This window comes from Typopeltis vanoorti, chromosome 3 (assembly GCF_054136105.1).
Source record: "Typopeltis vanoorti isolate ZY-2024b chromosome 3, IOZ_Tvanoo_1.0, whole genome shotgun sequence".
Classification (NCBI taxonomy): Eukaryota; Metazoa; Arthropoda; class Arachnida; order Uropygi; family Thelyphonidae; genus Typopeltis; species Typopeltis vanoorti.
Genome location: NC_143551.1, coordinates 70,478,368 through 70,503,611, shown reverse-complemented (window position 1 = coordinate 70,503,611; position 25,244 = coordinate 70,478,368). Strand labels below are relative to the sequence as shown.

The window sequence follows — 25,244 nt, the reverse complement described above, 5'->3', positions numbered from 1 at the left end:
AGTTATGCAATTGAGTTCCAGGAGAGAATAAGGGGGGAAGCATTAGAAAATCTTCAAAATGAGCACAAATGTTGATTTTTCACATTATATTTTCAACATATCTACGAGGTTATGCACTAGATATTATCGTAATATGCATAATACAAATAAATAAATAAATGACGAAGGCGAAGAATCACTGCTAAAATATCATTGGATATAAAATTTTGATACCAAAAAGACACCATCGGAAATAATGCCATTTAGCATTTTAACATTTTTTTTTTATTTTGTCTTTATGAATAACAAAAAATTGTATCTAAATCTGAAATGTGATGATCCATATAATGCTATTTGGCTAGAAACGAAAGAAAAAGGACATATTTATTTCAATAAATATTATTTAAAATTATAAATATTTGACATAATATTTTCAAAGCAAACATTTAAAAATTCGAAAATTTGAAAAAAAAATTATTCAATTATTATAAGTAAAGTGAAAGAACAATCAGTGCAACTCTTCCGGTGCACTGATTTATAGAATAAAATACACCAAATTTACTATCACTAAATAGATTCATTGCAAAAGCTGATCAGTGGTCATTTCAGGATTGATTTTTTTCGCATATGTGAAATTCGTTTCAATTTTTGGGAAGAGACACAATAAATCATTTTAGAGGCAAGATAGGTCAAATAACTTAGGACAGTAAATGAAATTCTAAGCAACACAATAGATGTAAAGACAGGGGGAGGGGACACAAAGGTCACTCAGCAACAGTTAATCCACTAATGGCTATGGAATAGCCGTAACGAGATTAACGGCGGAGGAAGGTAATGGCATGATAAAAGGTAGAATGCCGACAAAGTTTTGATCCATGAAAAAAGCTAGGGAGTGTTAAATATTTCATCCACACTGGCCGGTTGGGAGGTTAAACCTCCTGCAAAATTAAAAAGCTTACTCAACTCATCCAAAGACCCTCTCCCTCCGCTGACCCACCCTGGAGTATACCGTATTTACTGCACTTGCAACATACCATACATAGGAGAAACAGGACGCACAATTCCGATCAGACAAAAAGAACATAAACGCACATCAAATATAGTAAGTATGGTGAAGCTGGCCTTTCTGATCATGCTCTGAACACCTTACATAGAATTGACTGGAAAAGCACTAGTTGTCTACATCACACCAAAACATGATATTAACGCAAATTTAAGGAAGCTTGTGAGATCATTATCAACCACCCCAATCTAAACAATAATGATGGTCTAAAAATCCCATACATATGGAAGGCATATATTCGTCCCACAAATCCTTCCTCTCTAAGAACAATTATAAACAGGACTCTAGAAAATCCAGGATCCTAAATCTATAATAACACCTTACATAGAATTGACTGGAAAAGCACTAGTTGTCTACATCACACCAAAACATGATATTAACGCAAATTTAAGGAAGCTTGTGAGATCATTATCAACCACCCCAATCTAAACAATAATGATGGTCTAAAAATCCCATACATATGGAAGGCATATATTCGTCCCACAAATCCTTCCTCTCTAAGAACAATTATAAACAGGACTCTAGAAAATCCAGGATCCTAAATCTATAATAACAACTTTAATACTGAAAAATAGGACATCACTGTTAAGGGGGTGGGGAATCTATAAGAAAGTTTATTCATGGCGTAATTTATAAATAGTTTTTTTTTTTTTTTAAATCAAAAATAACAATTGTAATAATAGAAATAGGACATCACTGTTACTGGAAGAAAAACCATCTGTAAGCAAGCATGTTTATTCATGTAATCAAAAATTAAATTAGCTTGATGTAATTTTTATTTTTTATTTATTTTTTTTTTTTCACTAGAGGTCATGCCAGTGAGTAGCATGTAATCAAATCATTGTTTCTCTAGCTTACGGTTTGAAATGTAATGCAGCTTGTATTGTATATTCATGTATGCTCCAAATGATGATCTTGATATGAAGGTCGAAATGTCGGGATAATAAAAAGAGTTATTCTAACATGATTGTAGAATCCATAATTTCAAAAATGAATAAATAATATGGTATATTTCTCTCCCACTTCCCCATTAGGGGGAATGGGATGGGGCTCCAACAACGAATTAATCTATTTTCCATAGACTTATATGGGAAATTCGCAATTCGACAGTTTTGCGACAATTTGACATTAGTTTGGCAGCAGATTAGTGTCGAATTGCAAGGCACCACTGTATTATTATTATTATTATTATTATGCAGATATTTCATCTTACATATCATAAGGCATCATTGGTACAAACAGCAAGCAACAATAAGGAATTTGAATAAAGAAACAGTGTATAGTGCATATATTAAATTGGAATTCTCTGTATACAGTCACATTATTATTGTTCCGGGCAACTCCAAGGAGTCGACAGACTCATCGAGGGAACGTCTTCATGGGTTAAGACTCTTAGACTGAATATAAATGAAAATAGATTAGTTAAAAAAAAATAACAGATTACAAACTTATTTAATTCAGTTGATGATAACAATTTTCCACACTTTTGGAATAGTAAGGTTCATTATGATTGAGGTTGGGTTGGTGAAGCAGGGCTTGAGCACTTTCTTTGTATAAACGCTCATGTTTATATATGGATCTATGAGTCACTTGTTGTTTGCCCATTAGATCCTGTAGCTAGTGTTTTCCGTTCCATGGCTGTGCAAGGCCAGATTTATGAGGTTGGATAAGCTGGATGTGGTTTTGATCTTCAGAGATATTATTACTATTATTGTTATTATTATTGTTCCGGGAAACTCCAAGGAGTCGACAGACTCATCGAGGGAGGCCCTAACATCATGTCAAGAACAACTATTCAACATTCACACAGTATCTATCATACCTTGCCTTGAACTCATTCACGGTCGTAGCACCCACAACAGACTCTGGAAGCTTATTCCACTCATTCACAAGTAAAAAAACTTCAAGTAAAAAACCTAGCTCTAACACCCTTGTCAACCACGCTCTTGCCCAGCTTCCATGCATGGCCCCTAGTCCTCCCACCACCAGTCATATTTTCAAAAATATCTTCTGGATCAATCTTATAAAAACCCTTCAGTAATTTGAATGTCTCAATCATATTATCACCCCTCCTTCGCCTATCGTCCAGTTTCTGCAACCCACAAATCCTTAACCTATTCTCATAAGGTTCATTCCACAGACCTGCTATCATCTTGGTCACTCGTCTCTGGACCCTCTCCACTTCCTCCCCATCACGAAGAAACCCTGGTGCCCATAACCGGGCACAGAAGTCCAGATGGGGTCTTATCAAGGCTCGTTTATAACATAGTTTATTAACAGAACTTAATGTTTGTCCATAATACAAAAAGTTGCACAAACATGGTACTTTGTATATGCCAAGTAGCATCTGTGGTGAGAGTGCCTTTTGGAGAAGATGGCAGGTTATTAATTTGGTTGATGGGTTTATAGGTAGCGATGAGTTGATATTTTTTCATAATTTTTGCCACCTGTTCAGAGATGCTTTTAATATATGGTATACGAGTCCTGTGGGCTTCTTCTTGTCTTGGATGCCATATGAGAGAGTTGTTAATTATTTTTTGGTTATTCTTAGAATATAGCCATTTAACAACAATGTTTCTTTGATAGTTTACAATTCTTGTTTTAGAGATTCTTTGGACGAACAAATTTTGTGTGCTCTTGTACTAGGAATTTTATGATGCCATTTTGAGATTTATGACGCCATTGAGAGATCTAGGAGTGATGGTGAACAAGGACCTGTAATTCAGGGACCACATTGCACAAGTTGGGAAGACGTCACATCAGATAACCAGGCCCGGCTCAAGGCAGGGGCGGAATGGGCAAATGCTGCAGGTGGAAAACTTACAAAGAATTTATTTTACAATTATACTGGAGAAAAAAATAATAATAATAATTAAATTGGATGTATCATATATTTCAAAAATATTAAATTTATATATACATATTTATAAAGATAATTATATTTTATTCTAATTATATAAGCTCCAAATAATTGTTTTTATTTTGATAATCCCTGGGACTGAAACATTTAGATCCAATTTCATTGAGAAAATTTGATTCTCTTATAAATAGAATATTTTTATTTAAGAAACAAAATTAATCAGAAATTTTTATTTAATAATTTAATATTTTAATATAATAATTTGATATATTAATAAATATTATAAATATGAAACCGAAGGGCGGAAAAAAAATCTTGCACACACTCAAAAATTTGCTCGGGCCGGCATTGCGGATAACGGAGGACCCTGACATGCAGAAATAGAGGGGTTATGATGCCATTGTATAAGACCTTGATCAGGCCTCATATTGATTATTGTGCATAGATTTGGTCGTCGAGTTTTCATGGTGACAAGGATATGTTGGAAAGGGTCCAGAGAAGATTCACAAAGGTGGTCAGTGATCTTTGGAATGTGGAGCATGAGAACAGATGGAGAGAATATAAGTTGCAGAGCCTCATGAATAGGAGGAAGAGGGGGTAGGGATATGATTGAGACATATAAGCTAGTCAGGAGTTATCGGGTTGACGTGGAAGAGATTTTTCTTAGAATGGGAGGAGGGGGCTAGAACAAGAGGCCATCGCTGGAAACTGTATAAGGAGGGTGGATGCAGAGGAGTGAGGAGCAGGTTCTATGCATTGAGAGTGGTTGGTGAGTGGAATACATTGCCTGAGTGTGCTGTGAGTGTAGACACCTTGAATCAGTTTAAAGCACAGTTTGATGAGCATTGTGTGCAATAGTGTGTATCTCCCATGATGAGTCTCCGACTCCATGGAGGTGAGATGTTAATAATAATAATTTTTTGAGATGGATGGTAAGCTGATAGATTGTGGATATAACAACCTTTAAAAATTGGTTTTTGGTAGAGAGAAGTGGATATGAATCCATTGCTTACATTCATCTCAAAAAAAATTATTATCATTAACATCTCACCTCCATGGAGTCGGAGACTCATCATGGGAGGTACACACTATTGCACGCAATGCTCATCCAACTGATTCAATGTGTCTACACTCACAACACACTCAGGCAAAGATGTCATCAATGTAATGCATCATAATTGTTGGTTTTGGTCAAGAGAGAGAAGATTCTTTCTTTTAGGTGTTCAGTAGATGTTCCTATACCATATATTAAAGGTATCTCTAAACGGATAGCAAAAATATATGTAAAAATTATAAGCTCATCTGCATATAAACCCATCAACCAAATTCATAACCTCTTACCCTCTCCAAAAGACCAACTCTCACCACTGATGCTACCTGTCATATACAAAGTATGTTTATGAAACTTGTCTTACTATGGACAAACAGGAAGATCTGTCAATAAACGTATCTCTGAACATCAAGACCACAATCCAGCTTATCAAACCTCACAAATCTGGCCTTGCACAACATGGAATTGAAAAAACTAGCCACAGGATCCAATAGTAAAACACCAAGCTGCTACATAGATCCATATATGAACATGAATGCTTATACAAAGAAAGTGCTGAAGCCTACCTTGTTGACCTGACCTCAGTCATAATGACTGCTTTACTATTTCAAAATGTGGGAAATTGTTATCCTCAACTGTATTAAATATATTTGTAATCTCTTATATTTTGATTGAACAGTTTCATCAAAGAACTGCCAATTCTCTTGAACATTCACATAGCGCATGGGCCATCATGCTGTCCAGTCTCACAGCTGAGCAATTCCTGTTCATCTACTTCAATTTTGACATCATTCTCTATCACATCAGCAACTGCAAAATCTCCACCGTGATGATAAGCCTTGGCAAAGTGATCACTCAACAACTCAACTATTTATTTTGCTTCTGTCACTTTCCTATCATCAGTATTTATGAAAGCATCCTTCCTCTTACTTGCTACAAAACAAAAAAAAAATCTTTTGGATTTATTTTGGTCTGCGTAGATAATTTTCTTCCATAATCTGATTTTTTTTTTTTTTTTTTTACTATACTAGTCACTTTGGTTTTGCATACTTTGTACTGCTCATTGGTAATCACCTTTTTCTTTATATTCCCTCCACATTGTTTTCTTTTTTTGAAGCCCTTGCTTTATTTTCCTACTCATCACTTAACCTCCACATGGTTTATCCTCCTAATCATGGGAATCGTTTCAGTGAAGAATCCCTAACCACTTTTCATTGACTACTGATATTCTTTCCTTGTTGCTCTCAAGCCATTGCACTGCTCCAAGGTACCTTCCTAAGCCTCTCATAATTACCAATTTTATAGTTCAATATAAACCCTTTCTTGACAGAGAATTCCATACTTCCCAGAACATGACTTCATGGTCACTCTCCCAGATTGGAGGCAGAATGTCTACCTTGGTTGTGGATATATCTTTGGATATATCATGTCATGCTATTTCAAGTAATTATCCCTTAGCAACTGTATAAATTTTACTTCTGTTCTTGCCATGTTCTTGCCCTTTTCTCCCTCTAATTAATGTCTCCATAGTTGAAATTTCTCATAATAATTGTTCAGTCTGCATCCATGTTAATTTGTTGATTCATGCTATTAATATCTTCTTGTGGATCTTCCTGGTTTATAGCAACAACCAACAATATATTTTGCCCTATTAGCATCCATCTCACATCAGATAGCTTCAAATGAACATCTTCACCTAATCTAAAATTCTCTTTAACTTCTAATTTTGTTGGTTGAAGTTCTTAAGTTATCATCATCAATATTGTGCCTCCTCTCCTGTTTTCTCTATCTTCCTTGAAAATGCAACATCCTTTACATTCTATCCCTGTAACTATATCATTTTCTGTCAACATGGAATGGAAGAAAGTACTTGCCAAAATTTCATGGTATGCTTTATACCTGCTATGCTTGACAGTTCTCCCTCCTGTAATGGAAAAATAAAGAGTTGCCTCAAAAATGCAGTAATTTTCCTACTAAATATTATTATTTGTATTTATTATCATAATAACTTACAGACTTCATGTAGTCAGTAGATTCATCATGGGGAAGTCTCTCATTCAATTAGAAGCATATCTGTCATGTCAAACGATTGGTATGAAGGAAAACACTTAATTATTCCTTTTATTGTATTGTTATCTGTAATAATGATTTACCCATTTCCTTTAAATTTGAATTGCATCTGCATACAGAAATACTGTGCGATCACAGATGTGAGACCCCTTGACACTTCTGCGCACGGCAGAAGAAGGTGAATCCATTCCGATAATAGGGTAATCAATGCATTTCATGGGATGAGTATTTATTATTATATGTTGGAAAATTAGCTGTTCTTTTATGAAAATTCTAGTTTTTAAAGTGTTAACTATTTTGCTTGTACAACAGTTGGAAAATTTTACATATAAAGCACATGATTTTGCATGTTGGTGACGGATTCACACGTTGCCTTTCAACCTTTCTCCCTTTCAACATGAATTGTCTCTTCTTGGCAATCTGCCAGAGACGGCTTTCGTTTCTGTGATCGAACATTACCAACAAACCAACAGTTAATTTCTCATGATCATTACTGTAGGCAAAATTTTTTGAAAATAGAGAAGCTCCCTTTATTTGCTCTTTGTAAACATATTTTATGGTGGAAATGAAGCATATACTGACATAAAATGTCTTAATGAGCAAGAATACAAAATATTAAAATTATCAGTTATTTTGCATATCCATCATACAGAAGATTGACCTGATTCTGTGCAAGAAACACTCTATCAAAGAAATCTCTGAGAAACTTGAAGAGAGTTTTAAAGAAAAACAGTGCAGAGACCAACTTCAGATCTCATAGTAAATTGCTGTCTTTGAAGTGCTGTCCACCAAATTTTTTTAATCTTATTTACAATAACTGTCTGTCCTTTTGAAGAACATGTGAATATTGCAAATGTTGCCAACAAGATAATTTAGGTTGAGTAAATTTTGCTATAATAATATCCAGAATGGACTGGATAAATCTTATCTGTTTTAAAGAATAAACTGAAACCATAGAGAATAATAAAGATTGGAACTATAATGATTCCATTTGATTTTATAGATTATGATCAACACTTCTAAAATAATAAGGTTTACAAGTTGGCAACTTTTATTTCATACAGTTTTCATTTATCTCTAGAATGTGCATTTGTGGTTTATTGCAAACTAGCATAGTTTTGTACTTATGCAATGTAATGTAATGTAGTATTTTTATTGCCATCAGTTTATTGTATTGATGCTTTTAATATACAGATAAAATGCTTGCCATATCCAAAAAATTTTATTTCAGAAACTCAACTAAAATATTTTTATTTTATTACATGCAGCAATTGAGGAAACCTGCTCAATAGGTAAGTACTAAGAATATTCGAAAATATTACATATTTATTGAAAACCTGTTTATTTATCCTATTTTTTTCCAGTTTCCCCTATTATGTTTCTCAATTGACTCTGTTTTAATATTGCTTTCTTCTTATGATAAATTCAGTGCATATTTGAAAGACATCAAATTGGGAAGCCAAGTAATATACCACATAGACATCTAGTGTGTTGCTATTGTCTGGTTCGTTCAAAAAATAAAATAAAATAAAATAAATAATCCATTAATGTAACCTGTATGTATTATTTTTTGTCTTTTTATAAGATTTATAAACTAGCTTTTAATTTATATAACATAAAATTATTTATTTAGCCTATTTTAATTAATGAAAACAGATAAACATCAATGTTTCCATTTTCTCTATATGTATTCATTAAATGTCTATTCAATCATTTATCACTCTTTAGCCAAATATTTAATGTTTATTATTATTATTATTTTACTTGAAATTATAATAATGGAATTAACTCACATAAAATATGATTTATCAGTAGAATCCATGCTGAAACTCATCACCATCCCAGTCAAAAGGCAGGAACTATTAAAACACTGATTCATCGGGCCAACACCTTTTGTTCCTCAGAGGAACTATTACAGAAAGAATTGCAATGTATTATTTCCTCTTTTCTATCTAATGGATATAAGAATTCTTTCATCAAAAAATCTTTGAGTAGTTTTGATATATCTTCCTCTTTAAATACAGAAGAAATAATGCGTATTCCTATCCCTTATGTGCAAGATATTAGTGAACACATTTGTTGTTGTTGTTATGTTCCATCGAGTTGTTTTCGACTCCTGGTGATTCTATGGACATACATTCTCCATTCAGATCTGTCCCTGGCCATATCTTTCAAAATTTCCAAGCACATTCCAGCTGCTTCTTTAACTCCGTCCCCCCATCTAATTCTTAGTCTTCCTATTTTCCTGCTTCCATAAACTTTAGCAGGCATCATCATCTTCATATGCATCTGTCTTCCTTCTTTCACTCTTTCTCAGGGTCCAACTTTCACATCCATACAGTACCACAGGGAATACCATTGCTTTCACGATTCTGATTTTTGTTATTATTATTATTATTATTATTATTATTATTATTATTCAGGCCTCCAAGGAGTCAAAAGACTCATCGAAGGAGGTCCTTCCTAAGACATAAAGTCTGTCAAGACTCATCGAGGGGAGGTCCCCCCCCTGAGAAACACAAAGTTTATCATACCACTCTTTAAACTCACTGACCGTTCTCGCTCCCACCACTCCATCAGGCAATGCATTCCACGGCTCAACCACCCTCCACACAAAGAAACCACTCCTTACCCTTTTGCTCACAGTTTCCTTTCGTAACTTCCAGGGATGGCCTCTTGTCATCACTCCTTCCCGCTGATCAACCAAGCGAAAGAACTCCCCAGTGTCAACCCTGTAACCACCTCTCAACAGTTTAAAAGTCTCAATCATATCACCTCTCCTTCTTCTATCCACCAAACTCTGCAGTCCGCATTCTCTCAGCCGATCCTCATAACTATCCTTGTACAGTCCTGAAACCATCTTTGTCATCCATCTTTGTATCCTTTCAACAGTTAATTTATCCCCTTCAAATCCTGGGGACCAAATCTGAGAACAATAGTCCAAGTGTGGTCTGATCAGAGACTTATACAACGGAATGATAACCCTCTTATCTCTGCAGGTCAGCGTCCTTCTCATAATAGCAGCAATCCTCTGTGTTACCTTCACCACCTTTGCAATATGTCCCCTAAACTTCAGGTTTCTATCAATCATCAACCCCAGATCTCTTGTCTCCCCTACTTCCTCCAGTATAACTCCTCCCATAGAGTATGCAGCATCCCATCGATGTTTCCCAAACCTCAAGACCTTACATTTTGCTGCATTAAACTGATACCCCCATTCATTTGCCCATCTATCTAGCTTATTTAAATCCTCTTGCAGGGCTACCACATCTGCACTATTACTAATAATCCTTCCCAGCTTCGCATCATCCGCAAACAACTGAATATCCCCCTGCAATCCACTGGCTATGTCATTGATATAAAGGTTAAACAATATAGGTCCTAGTACTGAGCCCTGTGGGACCCCACTTGTAACCCTCTGCCTCCTGGAAACTGCTCCACCATACACAACTCTCTGATATCCTATCAGACAGCCAATCCTGAATCCAGTTGACCAATCTGACATCCAGACCCATGTGCTGCAACTTAAATATCAGCTTATCATGTGGCACCCTGTCAAATGCCTTCGCCAAGTCTAAGAAAATTGCAGTATATGCCTTTCCCTCATGTAATGCTCTTGTAACTTTATTATAAAAGGCTAGCATATTGCTAAAACAAGAGCGTCCTTTCACAAATCCATGTTGATTCTCACAGATAACATTACCCTCATCTGCCCAATGCTGTACACGGTCCCTCACTACTTTCTCCAAGATCTTAACAACTACTGATGACACACAGACTGGCCTATAATTAGACACTTCCAGTCTGTTACCACCCTTATGCAATGGCACTATCTTACCTTCCTTCCATTCCCTGGGCACCTTTGCCAAACCCAGACTTTCATTGAAAAGCCACGTTAAAGGTACTGTCAATTCCCTAGCACATTCTCTCAAAACTCGTGGCGAAATACCATCCAGTCCCACAGCTTTACTGACATCCAGAGTACTCAGTATCTGAAACACACTCTCCTCCTGTACCTCCAGACCTCGTACCAGTCCTATCCCTCTAGCATTAAAACTGACTCCTCTAGAATGAAATACTCCAATAAAGTGTTCATTGAACAATTCCACTATGTCCTCTGCATCAGTCACTCTATTCCCATTTTTATCCCACAATATCATTCTTCCACAGTCATTTCTCCTCCTACTGGCCACATAGCTAAAAAATTCCTAGGATTTTCTTTGGATCTTAGGGCCAATCTCCTCTCATATTCCAGTTTCACTTTCCTTACCACACGAGTCACTCTTCTGGCCTGTGTCTTATATTCCTCATGCATCTCTTCACCTGTCTCCTTATATCTCTTCCATAGCCTCTTTTTCGCATGCAATTCCTGTTTAATATTGTTTGTCATCCACTTTACTCCAAATTGCACCCTCTTCTTCACTCGTGGTATACAACTTACCATTGCTGATAACAAACATTCTTTCACAATTTCCCACGCACTGGTGATATCCCGGTCTTCCAATTCCTCCCTCCATGAAACTTCCCGAAGTTGACGTCTAAGACTATTATAATCACCTGCCTTATAATTCCACATAAGTTCCCGTCTCTTTGATACTCCTGCATGTCTATTCATTTTCCAAGTCAACACCATATGGTCACTCTCTCCAACTGGTGGGAGAGACATCAACTCAGTTATTATCAACTCTTCTGATGCTATAACCAAATCCAAAATTTTTGAACCTCTTGTTCCCTCTGTTACATATTGCCTAAGACATTTGTCCCTCAAGAATTCTAGAAATTCCATTCCCCTATTGTTACATGCATCTTCCTCTCTCCAATTTATACTACTGAAGTTAAAATCTCCCATAACAATCATTCTTCTTGCACTTGCCAAACTTAGCTGTCTAAACATCTCCTGGTCCCCATCCTCTGTGCTCCTGGGTCTGTAGCAACACCCCACTAAATATCCTGTCTTGCCTACCTCTACCTCACACCATATGCTCTCAAAATCATTTGTCTCACTTCCTTCCAAATTCTCCACTCTTAGAGGACATAGGTCATCACTTATCATAAGCAGCACCCCACCACCACGCTTTCCCCTCCTATCCTGACGAAAAATGCTATATCCAGCGACTTCTATTCCTGTTGTTATATCCCCTTCTGTCAACCACGTCTCAGTGATCGCAATAATTTTTGGCCAAGGCTAATATCTTTATCTTTAAAGATCTTACTTAAATTTCTTACTGAGTAATAATCTTCTAACATCTTCAGTATAACAACCATCTTTATCAATTCGGGTTCCTAGGAGCACACAAAAATGATAACTGCTTCCATTTTCTCCCTATCTACTTCAAAATCATCAAGTTCACATGTTGCCATAACTTTTAAGGTTAAGTTTAAAACCATATTTAGCACTTTCTTCTTTAACTTTCATAATAAGTTCCTCCAAATCTTCTTTGCATTCTGCTAGTGAATGCATAGTGAAAGTTTTAAAACCACTAAATATTTTTATTTCCTTTCAACCCATCAGAAAAATTGCCACCTTTCTCACTTCTCCAAAGGACAAGCTTCCACATCTAAGTCATTCAGATGTCTTCCAAATTCCTTGCTCTTGTGGGTTATCTTATTTCGGAAAAACAGGAAGATCTGCTTTTATTCGGATAAAAGAACACGTCGTATATTCAATTCCTTGAACCTGAACAATCTGGACTTGCAGAACACTAGACACAGAATTCATTGGAACAAGACAAGAGTACCTCACAAAAGTCGGTTCCTCATGGAACGACTTTATAAAGAAACGTGAAACTTTACTTCAGTCTCCCAACTTAAACAGATCTGATGGTCTACATCTATCCCCTTTATGGGAGATAGTAGTGTTTAAATCAGCTAATCTTTCCTAACTTTTTTAATTGTATATATGTTGTATGTAATATGAGTCTCAGAACAGGGAAGATTCCACAGGAATAGAAGGAATATATGGTAATTCCATTGCACGAGGGTAGTTCAAAGACCAATGTATCCACCTATCGACCAATTAGTATCTCAGGAGTGGTGGTGAAGATTTTGGAAAAATTGGTTAGAGCTCTCATTCAGAAATGGGTTGACAGTGAATCTCTACTTTGCAATGAACAACATGGGTTTACTAAGGGAACATCACGTTTTCGCAATTGCTCACATTCTATAACAATGTGAGCAATTGCTATAACATGTTGTTCCATTAGTAAACCCATGTTGTTCATTGCAAAGTAGACAAAGGGAATGGATACACCATGATACTTCTAGATTTTGGTGAGGCTTTTGACAGAATACAGCATGGCAGACTGTTGCATAAATTGGAGAAAATGGATTTGGGTTATAGAATATTAGCAATGTTCTGACTGACAGATATCAAAAAGTGGTGTAACTGGGGATCTGAGTCTGCAAGGTACAACAAGGATCATCAGCCTAGCCAAAAATTATTGCGATCACTGAGACGTGGTTGACAGAAGGGGATATAACAACAGGAATAGAAGTCGCTGGATATAGCATTTTTCGTCAGGATAGGAGGGGAAAGCATGGTGGTGGGGTACTGCTTATGATAAGTGATGACCTATGTCCTCTAAGAGTGGAGAATTTGGAAGGAAGTGAGACAAATGATTTTGAGAGCATATGGTGTGAGGTAGAGGTAGGCAAGACAGGATATTTAGCGGGGTGTTGCTACAGACCCAGGAGCACAGAGGATGGGGACCAGGAGATGTTTAGACAGCTAAGTTTGGCAAGTGCAACAAGAATGATTGTTATGGGAGATTTTAACTTCAGTAGTATAAATTGGAGACAGGAAGATGCATGTAGCAATAGGGGAATGGAATTTCTAGAATTCTTGAGGGACAAATGTCTTAGGCAACATGTAACAGAGGGAACAAGAGGTTCAAAAGTTTTGGATTTGGTTATAGCATCAGAAGAGTTGATAATAACTGAGTTGACGTCTCTCCCACCAGTTGGAGAGAGTGACCATAAGGTGTTGACTTGGAAAATGAATAGACATGCAGGAGTATCAAAGAGACGGGAACTTATGTGGAATTATAAGGCAGGTGATTATAATAGCCTTAGACGTCAACTTCGGGAAGTTTCATGGAGGGAGGAATTGGAAGGCCGGGATATCACTAGTGCGTAGGAAATTGTGAAAGAATATTTGTTATCAGCAATGGTAAGTTGTATACCACGAGTGAAGAAGAGAACGCAATTTGGAGTAAAGTGGATGACAAACAATATTAAACAGGAATTGCATGTGAAAAAGAGGCTATGGAAGAGATATAAGGAGACAGTGAAGAGATGCATGAGGAATATAAGACACAGGCCAGAAGAGTGACTAGTGTGGTAAGGAAAGCGAAACTGGAATATGAGAGGAGATTGGCCCTAAGATCCAAAGAAAATCCTAGGGAATTTTTTAGCCATGTGGCCAGTAGGAGGAGAAATGACTGTGGAAGAATGATATTGTGGGATAAAAATGGGAATAGAGTGACTGATGCAGAGGACATAGTGGAATTGTTCAATGAACACTTTATTGGAGTATTTCATCCTAGAGGAGTCAGTTTTAATGCTAGAGGGATAGAACTGGTTCGAGGTCTGGAGGTACAGGAGGAGAGTGTGTTTCAGATACTGACTACTCTCGATGTCAGTAAAGCTGTGGGACTGGATGGTATTTCACCACGAGTTTTGAGAGAATGTGCTAGGGAATTGACAGTGCCTTTAACGTGGCTTTTCAATGAAAGTCTGGCTTTGGCAAAGGTGCCCAGGGAATGGAAGGAAGGTAAGATAGTGCCATTGCATAAGGGTGGTAACAGACTGGAAGTGTCTAATTATAGGCCAGTCTGTGTGTCATCAGTAGTTGTTAAGATCTTGGAGAAAGTAGTGAGGGACCGTATACAGCATTGTGCAGATGAGGGTAATGTTATCTGTGAGAATCAACATATATTTGTGAAAGGACGTTCTTGTTGTAGCAATATTGTAGCCTTTTATAATAAAGTTACAAGAACATTAGATGAGGGAAAGGCATATACTGCAATTTTCTTAGACTTGTTGAAGGCATTTGACAGGGTGCCACATGATAAGCTGATATTTAAGTTGCAGCACATGGGTCTGGATGTCAGATTGGTCAACTGGATTCAGGATTGGCTGTCTGATAGGATATCAGAGAGTTGTGTATGGTGGAGCAGTTTCCAGGAGGCAGAGGGTTACAAGTGGGGTCCCACAGGGCTCAGTACTAGGACCTATATTGTTTAATCTTTATATCAATGACATAGCCAGTGGATTGCAGGGAGATATTCAATTGTTTGCGGATGATGTGAAGCCGGGAAGGATTATTAGTAATAGTGCAGATGTGGTAGCCTGCAAGAGGATTTAAATAAGCTAGATAGATGGGCAAATGAATGGGGGTGTCAGTTTAATGCAGCAAAATGTAAGGTTTTGAGGTTTGGGAAACATCGATGGGATGCTGCATACTCTATCGGAGGAGTTATACTGGAGGAAGTAGGGGAGACAAGAGATTTGGGGTTGTTGATTGATAGAAACCTGAAGTTTAGGGGACATATTGCAAAGGTGGTGAAGGTAACACAGTGGATTGCTGCTATTATGAGAAGGACACTGACCTGCAGAGATAAGAGGGTTATCAATCCGTTGTATAAGTCTCTGATCAGACCACACTTGGACTATTGTTCTCAGATTTGGTCCCCAGGATTTGAAGGGGATAAATTAACTGTGGAAAGGATACAAAGACGGATGACAAAGATGGTTTCAGGACTGTACAAGGATAGTTATGAGGATCGGCTGAGAGAATGTGGACTGCATGCAGAGTTTGGTGGATAGAAGAAGGAGAGGTGATATGATTGAGACTTTTAAACTGTTGAGAGGTGGTTACAGGGTTGACACTGGGGAGTTCTTTCACTTGGTTGAACAGCGGGAAGGAGTGATGACAAGAGGCCATCCCTGGAAGTTACGAAAGGAAACTGTGAGCAAGAGGGAAAGGAGTGGTTTCTTTGTGTGGAGGGTGGTTGAGCCGTGGAATGCATTGCCTGATGGAGTGGTGGGAGCGAGAACGGTCAGTGAGTTTAAAGAGTGGTATGATAGACTTTGTGTTTCTCAGGGAGGGACCTCCCCTCGATGAGTCTTGACAGACTTTATGTCTTAGGAAGGACCTCCCTCGATGAGTCTTTTGACTCCTTGGAGGCCTGAATGATAATAATCAGTGCTTGGTCCACTTTTATTCAATCTGTGCATTAATGATATTGGGAAGGAATTGACAAGCAACATGCAGCTATTTGCTTATGATGCAAAGATAGGTAGTGTAATCAGGAATGCTGCTGATATGCAGTACTTGGGATCTTGTAGTGTTAGTAGTAGACAGGAAGTTGAAGTTCAGAGGCCATGTGGCAAAGATTGTAAATACAACTCGAAAGATAATTTGTAATGCTGAAATGAACATTCACACGTAAAGAAAAGGATGTCATTTTGCCTCTTTACAAGGCCTTGATAAGACCTCACTTGGACTATTTTGCGCAGGTCTGGTCTCCTGGTTTCTGTTGTGATTCTGATATATTGGAGAGAGTACAAAGGAGAGTGTTAAAAATGATATCATGATTGGAATACTGAGTATGAAGATAGATTGAGAACAATAGCAAACAGGAGAAAGAGAGGTGATATGATTGAGACTTGTCCACTTTTGCTGCAAGTTGCCCAGTCCTGAAGATACTTCAGATCCAAACTTTGTTTGCTTATACTTGGATAAAGGATTAAACTAAATATATAATTTATAGTCTGACCAAATGAAAAAAACACTTCCAACATCTGTTTGATATTGTTTGTCATCCACTTTATACCAAATTATGTCCTCTTCTTCACTCGTGTAATACAGCTTACTTTTGCTGCTAACGAATATTCCTTCACAATTTCCCAAGCACTAATGATATCTTGCCCTTCCAATTCCTCCCTCCATGGAACTTCCCTAACTTGATATCTAAGACTATTATAATCACCTGCCTTAAAATTCCCTTCTCTTTGATACTTCTGCATGTCTATTCATGTTCCAAGTCAAAACTATATAGTCCCTCTCTCTCTTTCCAATTGCAGGGAGAGATGTCATCTCAGTTATTATCAGCTCTGCTGATGCTATGACCAAATCCAAAATTCTTGAACCTCTTGTTCCCTCTATTACATGTTGTCTAAGACATTTGTCCCTCAAGAATTCTAGAAATTCCATTCCCTTATTACTACATGCATTTCCCTCTTCCCAGCTTATACTGCAGTAGTCAAAATCTCCCATAACAATCATTCTTCTTGCACTTGCCAAGCTCAACTGCCTAAATATCTCCTGCTCCCCACCCTCTGTGCTTCTTGGTTTGTAGCAACACCCCACTAAATATCCTGTCTTGCACACCTCTACCTCACACCATACGCTTTCAAAACCATTAGTGTCACTGCCCTCCAAAGCCTCCACTCCGAGAGGACTTGTCATCACTTATCATAAGCTGTACTCTACCACCATGTTTTCCCTTCCTATGCTTTCGAAAAATGCTGTACCCTGCAACTTCTATTCCTATTATTATATCATCTTTCGTCAACCACGTCTCAGAGATCCCAATAATCTTTGGACAGGCTGATGCTATCAGTGCCACCAATTCATCTACTTTATTCCGGATACTCCTGAATAATTTTCCCTCTCTGAGTTTTCTTCTGTACAATCGCAAACATGAATCTTAGATCTCTCGCCAACGAGTTTACACTGCCTTTCAAGTCATCACACCATCACAATCATCTCATCTACCCTTTCATTCCATTTAATTGCCATAGCCACACTTTCTGTCATTCCTCCAGGGGCTCCGTGGAGTATCCATATAAATAATAATAATATACCTAAATGACTCCCGTGAAATGTATCTCATTCCCAAAGGAAACCGTTGCCATTTAATTTCCAAGAATTCTGCTGTTCCAGAATTATTAATACTAGAAAAGTAGATCGATGAGATCATGATATCATAATTTTCGTTAAATGCCTTCCTTTCATTAATTTAATTTAAAGCAGCTGTGGCCAGTAAAACAGTTCATTATTGTAGGGAGCTCCATATTAAATAAAAACTTGCTTATTATTTTATACTTTGGCCTAAGGGTTAACAAACTACAGCCTGCATGCTTTGGCCTATGGCCTGCAAGCCAAGGATAGTTTTTAAATGAATGATGACTAAATCAGGCAGTTGTTGTTTTGGTGTCTGTAGTGTAGCAATGAGAATGCAATGGACTCTCAGTGCTACTAAGGCAAGTTGCAGTATTTGCAAAAGTGACAGTGCTTTGAATTCCATGGATTTCTTAGTCAGATGTATCATGAATTTATATCAATGAATATCATATATAGTTGTACCATTATTCACCATGTTAAAAGAGATTTTCAAAGATGAAATATCTAAAATGTCATTACAGATCAGCCTTATCTGATGAGCATTTGCAATCAAGTTTGATGATTGGCAATATCAAATTTGAACACCAATTAGGTGCAATTATGTCTCATAAAAAAGAATTCCATGCTTTTCAGTAATTTTTCAACAGCTGTTTGTACTTAATTAAATTCTATATTTTGTTAATAAAACTTGTGTAAGTTTTGGTTTTGTTTTTGTCTTATATAACTCTCAATTTTACTTCTTCCACAATATTTACTGTCCATCCCTTCTCAGAAAAAGTTTGTCCACCCCTGAGTTTTCATAAGGACCTATGTGATGCACAGGTATAGAATACCACTAACTTAAAAGAAAGTATTTAATATAAAAGCACTCTTTTCAGGATGAGTATCTCATCACATCATCATAATCCTAGTGTACATATTCAAAAAAAGAACATCACATGAAGTGAGAGTGGAATGGAACGAAAACATATGCTACAATTATTATTATTATTATTATTCAGGCCTCCAAGGAGTCAAAAGACTCATCGAGGGAGGTCCCTCCTAAGACATAAAGTCTGTCAAGACTCATCAAGGAGAGGTCCCCCCCCCCCCTGAGAAACACAGTCCATCATACCACTCTTTAAACTCACTGACGGTTCTCGCTCCCACCACTCCATCGGGCAATGCATTCCACTGCTCAACCATCCTCCACACAAAGAAACCACTCCTTACCCTCTTGCTCACAGTTTCCTTTCGTAACTTCCAGGGATGGCCTCTTGTCATCACTCCTTCCTGCTGTTCAACCAAGCGAAAGAACTCCCCAGTGTCAACCCTGTAACCACCTCTCAACAGTTTAAAAGTCTCAATCATATCACCTCTCCTTCTTCTATCCACCAAACTCTGCAGTCCACATTCTCTCAGCCGATCCTCATAACTATCCTTGTACAGTCCTGAAACCATCTTTGTCATCCGTCTTTGTATCCTTTCCACAGTTAATTTATCCCCTTCAAATCCTGGGGAACAAATCTGAGAACAATAGTCCAAGTGTGGTCTGATCAGAGACTTATACAACGGAATGATAACCCTCTTATCTCTGCAGGTCAGTGTCCTTCTCATAATAGCAGCAATCCTCTGTGTTACCTTCACCACCTTTGCAATATGTCCCCTAAATTTCAGGTTTCTATCAATCATCAACCCCAGATCTCTTGTCTCCCCTACTTCCTCCAGTATAACTCCTCCGATAGAGTATGCAGCATCCCATCGATGTTTCCCAAACCTCAAGACCTTACATTTTGCTGCATTAAACTGACACCCCCATTCATTTTGCCATCTATCTAGCTTATTTAAATTCTCTTGCAGGCCTACCACATCTGCACTATTACTAATAATCCTTCCCAGCTTGGCATCATCCGCAAACAACTGAATATCCCCCTGCAATCCACTGGCTATGTCATTGATATAAAGGTTAAACAATATAGGTCCTAGTACTGAGCCCTGTGGGACCCCACTTGTAACCCTCTGCCTCCTGGAAACTGCTCCACCATACACAACTTTCTGATACCTATCAGACAGCCAATCCTGAATCCAGTTGACCAATCTGACATCCAGACCCATGTGCTGCAACTTAAATATCAGCTTATCATGTGGCACCCTGTCAAATGCCTTCAACAAGTCTAAGAAAATTGCAGTATATGCCTTTCCCTCATCTAATGTTCTTGTAACTTCATTATAAAAGGCTAGCATATTGCTAAAACAAGAGCGTCCTTTCACAAATCCATGTTGATTCTCACAGATAACATTACCCTCATCTGCAAAATGCTGTATACGGTCCCTCACTACTTTCTCCAAGATCTTAACAACTACTGATGACACACAGACTGGCCTATAATTAGACACTTCCAGTCTGTTACCACCCTTATGCAATGGCACTATCTTACCTTCCTTCCATTCCCTGGGCACCTTTGCCAAAGCCAGACTTTCATTGAAAAGCCACGTTAAGGGTATTGTCAATTCCCTAGCACATTCTCTCAAAACTCGTGGCGAAATACCATCCAGTCCCACAGCTTTACTGACATCCAGAGTACTCAGTATCTGAAACACACTCTCCTCCTGTACCTCCAGACCTCGAACCAGTCCTATCCCTCTAGCATTAAAACTGACTCCTCTAGGATGAAATACTCCAATAAAGTGTTCATTGAACAATTCCACTATGTCCTCTGCATCAGTCACTTATTCCCATTTTTATCCCACAATATCATTCTTCCACAGTCATTTCTCCTCCTACTGGCCACATGGCTAAAAAATTCCCTAGGATTTTCTTTGGATCTTAGGGCCAATCTCCTCTCATATTCCAGTTTCGCTTTCCTTACCACACTAGTCACTCTTCTGGCCGTGTCTTATATTCCTCATGCATCTCTTCACCTGTCTCCTTATATCTCTTCCATAGCCTCTTTTCACATGCAATTCCTGTTTAATATTGTTTGTCATCCACTTTACTCCAAATTGCGTCCTCTTCTTCACTCGTGGTATACAACTTACCATTGCTGATAACAAATATTCTTTCACAATTTCCCACGCACTAGTGATATCCCGGCCTTCCAATTCCTCCCTCCATGAAACTTCCCGAAGTTGACATCTAAGACTATTATAATCACCTGCCTTATAATTCCACATAAGTTCCTGTCTCTTTGATACTCCTGCATGTCTATTCATTTTCCAAGTCAACACCATATGGTCACTCTCCAACTGGTGGGAGAGACGTCAACTCAGCTATTATCAACTCTTCTGATGCTATAACCAAATCCAAAACTTTTGAACCTCTTGTTCCCTCTGTTACATGTTGCCTAAGACATTTGTCCCTCAAGAATTCTAGAAATTCCATTCCCCTATTGCTACATGCATCTTCCTGTCTCCAATTTATACTACTGAAGTTAAAATCTCCCATAACAATCATTCTTCTTGCACTTGCCAAACTTAGCTGTCTAAACATCTCCTGGTCCCCATCCTCTGTGCTCCTGGGTCTGTAGCAACACCCCCACTAAATATCCTGTCTTGCCTACCTCTACCTCACACCATACGCTCTCAAAATCATTTGTCTCACTTCCTTCCAAATTCTCCACTCTTAGAGGACATAGGTCATCAGTTATCATAAGCAGTACCCCACCACCACCACGCTTTCCCTTCCTATCCTGACGAAAAATGCTATATCCAGCGACTTCTATTCCTGTTGTTATATCCCCTTCTGTCAACCACGTCTCAGTGATTGCAATAATTTTTGGCCAGGCTGATGCTATCTGCGCCACCAATTCCTCTCCCTTATTCCGGTTACTCCTGGCATTAGTATAAAACTAGGTTTTATTAGTAAAAATTAGTATAAAACCGGATACTCCCTGCATTAGTATACAAACTGCATTATTTCTGCCATTCTCCAATGAGTAATATGCAGAACATGTAGAACAAAATAAAAACTCATCCAGTAGGAAGTGTAGTGTGAAAACACATTACCTAAAAGTATATGTAAACAAAACTTTCAAAACAGAAAATTATATAATTTACATGAGGTTTGCATTTCATATGGGCTGGTTGGCCGAGTGGTTAGCATATCCACTCTCCACCAAAAGACTGCAGGTTCGAATTCCACCGTGGGCATGGATGTTTGTGATTGTCTGTGGAAATAGTAGTGATGGGTAGTGATGGTGATGGGTGGTAGATGGCACTGGTATAGGTGGTGGATTTGAGTGTTGGAGACAGAGAGTTGTAGAGTAGGTGCTCTTCCTCGATGAGTCTTTGGACTCCCCTGGAGGTGTCACATAATAATAATATTAAAATCATTATTAGCGACAGTTCAAAGTGGCTTTTTTCAAAAATTTTTAAACCATTACTGTGATTCAAGTTAGGTTGAGTGCAAAGGGCTCTCATAGTATTCTTAAGCGTCTCTCAGATTAATAAAGGATTTATGTAAAGAAATTTTGTGTTATTCCAAAGGATTCTGTGGCTATTAGACTCCAGTGGTGTAGCTAGAGCTTTTGCCACCTGGGGTGGTCCATGAGTTTGCCGCCCCTCTCAGTACACACCAAAAATACCACAAAAAGTCAAAACGACGTATAGCGAAATAAATTAAAACATGATGTTTATTTTTGAAGTAAAACTTTAATTCCAATATTCTAAAATGTTACTTTTCTTGCTTTTCTGTTAGCAAAATCGTCGATGACATTGGCGAAGTCTATTTCATAGTAATGTAGGTAATTCTTATTCAATTTTATTAGAAAATCTCCTCTCACAACTAGCAACACTTACAGCAATTGTGAGGAAAATTCACAGTAGTATTACAATAGTAGTCTGAACTGAGTTCTCGAGACTCTATTTTAGAATTAAGTGCAAAAGTTCAAAGTGCCACCTGGGGCGGACCCCCCCCCCCTTCCCTAGCTACGCCTCTGTTAGACTCCACGTTCTGCAAGACTACATTGCTTGAGTTGTAGAAAATGGTGGTGAAATCCATATGTTCTGATCATAAGATAACAACAATATGACCCATCTAGCTGGAATTGGAGAACACGAAAAGGAATCTGATAAACTCCTGAGCTGAGGAATGCAGGACAGAACAAATAGTAATTTTTTATGCAACCCTTGAGGATCCATTTCTGAATGCATCTCAAGAGTTAATATAGAAATTCATTTATCCAATGGTATATTGTTAGTTGGAAAGCAATTATTCAGGATATTTTATAATTTGGATGCAAAGTAAGCATTAAGTAACCATCAAGACCATAATATTTTTTATACATTGTAATTCTTGTCTATGAGAATCCTCTTAACTATACATCACATGTGTCCTGCAGGCAAGGGACTTCACAATTCTGATTTTTTGTGAAGAGTGATGCACTGCATCCTGTTTCTTCCAATAAGTTTCTTATAAACAGAAAAACTAAGGTATCAAATAGAGATGTCAAAAAAAAAAAAAAAACTAAGGTGTCAAAAAACTTCCAACAGTGTCAAATAGAGGGACCAAGAAATAAACTGATCTCCTCTTTATTGCTGTACATCTCATAAAGTTAACTTGACTCATATTAGGTTTCGGGGAAAGGATGATTTATGATTTTAGGGATGTCAATGTAAAGAGAATCAAAAGATAATGTTGCAAACTGTTACTTTATCTAATGTATCTGGAGTGTCTATGAAAAACAAAAATATATCCACACAGCATTTGCCACAAGACCAATCTCATTCTTTAGATCTTTTAGCACCTGCTTCACTATCACAAGATATTGTAATACTGATGGATGATGAGTCTTTTCATTGTAGTGACGACTCAACACTCATCAGTATATGGACAGAAAGCATCCTCACCAAATGAAAACATGTATAGAGTTATTAACAAACCTCATTTCATTGTATAGAAGAAATGTACAAGAAATGACATGTATCTTCACCATCATCATCATCAAATTCCTGACATGTATCTTCAAGGGATGTACAGAATATGATAGTACTACATGAAAAACTTATGTTCTATAGGTCCTCCAAATCAATCTGTTACCTGTCAGGACTCCAACATTATCAGATCTTATATTTCTACCTTTTAAGGCACTTTTTACTGTATCAATTCACCTATATCTTGGTCTTCCTCTGGGTCTTTTTCCTGGCAGAGAACACTTTCCTCTCTCATTCTGATTAAGTGACCATACCACCTGAGATTAGCTCTGCTAACACATTCCTGGATGCTAACAGTGTCAAGTTCTTTCCTAATATCCTCATTTTTAATATGATATTGCCATTGATGCCATCTGTTCATGCCCCTAATCTTTCTCAGGACTCTCATATCTATGGTCAAGTGTTTTATTTCTAATCCAGCTCTCAGATCCATAAGTTAAAATTGGTTTGAACACCGTCTTCTATACAGTTAATTTAGTGTTTTGACTAATTTCTCTCTTATTCCATATAAATTTATTCAGTTGACTTTTTACCATACCAGCTTTGTTTATTCTGCTGTCTGTTTCCATGTTTAATATATCATCTTCACTAAAAATTGTACCTAGGTAGCTGAAATGTTTTACTTGTTCTATAGGTTCTCCACTCACAATACAGTTGATATTTTCAATGCTTCTGCTTATTTTCATTGTCTTTGTCTTATTATTGCTGACCTTCATACCATATCTATTACAACAGTTATTTAATTTAGTCAGGGAATCTTACAGGCTTGTAGCAGATTTATATAGAAGTATAACATATACCAATCGACCAACCTTTGCTGGCAAAGGTTGGTTGATTGTTAGAGCCTCTGCTGTTAATGGCTCATGCAAAAGTTAATCAAGTTTGAGCATGGTTAATAGTTATCAATCATTCGATGCTGTTGGCACACTCTCCCTCGATGAGTCTTTGGACTCGATGGAGATGTCTAATAATAATAACATCATCTGCATAAAGCAAAGAGCTCAGATTAACATATCCAATTTTGATGTCAGGTATAATACCACTTTTCTTCATAATGTGATCCATATAGATAATGAATCATAGAGGAGATAATGTACATCCTTGTGTGACACCAGAATTAACATTTGACCACCTTCCTGTACTTCCTTCATTTCTAACTGCTGATTTACAACTGAAATAAAGACTATGTATTGCTTGATATAATGACCCATAGACATCATATAACTGTAGTGTTTTGATAGCTTTTTCTCTTGACATCTTGTCATATGCCTTTTCATGATCTACAAAAGACTTCAATACAAATCCTTGTTATATTCCCATGATTTCTCAACTATTTGTTATAACCTGAAAATCTGATCCTGACTGCCTCTATTTGACTTGAATCCAGCTTGTTCTTCACTAA

The 25,244-nt window shown here is 37.5% G+C and overlaps 1 protein-coding gene across 2 annotated transcripts in view; it reads left to right on the top strand.

Moving 5' to 3' along the window:
• LOC150108248 (protein turtle-like) overlaps nucleotides 1-25,244 on the top strand; it is a 1,021,857-nt gene that overhangs the window by 918,391 nt on the left and 78,222 nt on the right. For both annotated transcript variants that reach the window (XR_016548124.1, XM_090390663.1), the window contains one exon: nucleotides 8,292-8,315. Coding sequence is in view for 1 of the 2 variants with exons in the window: in XM_090390663.1 (XP_090246789.1) it covers nucleotides 8,292-8,315 (24 nt within the window). In the remaining variant the exon portion in view is untranslated. The remainder of the gene's footprint in view (nucleotides 1-8,291; nucleotides 8,316-25,244) is intronic.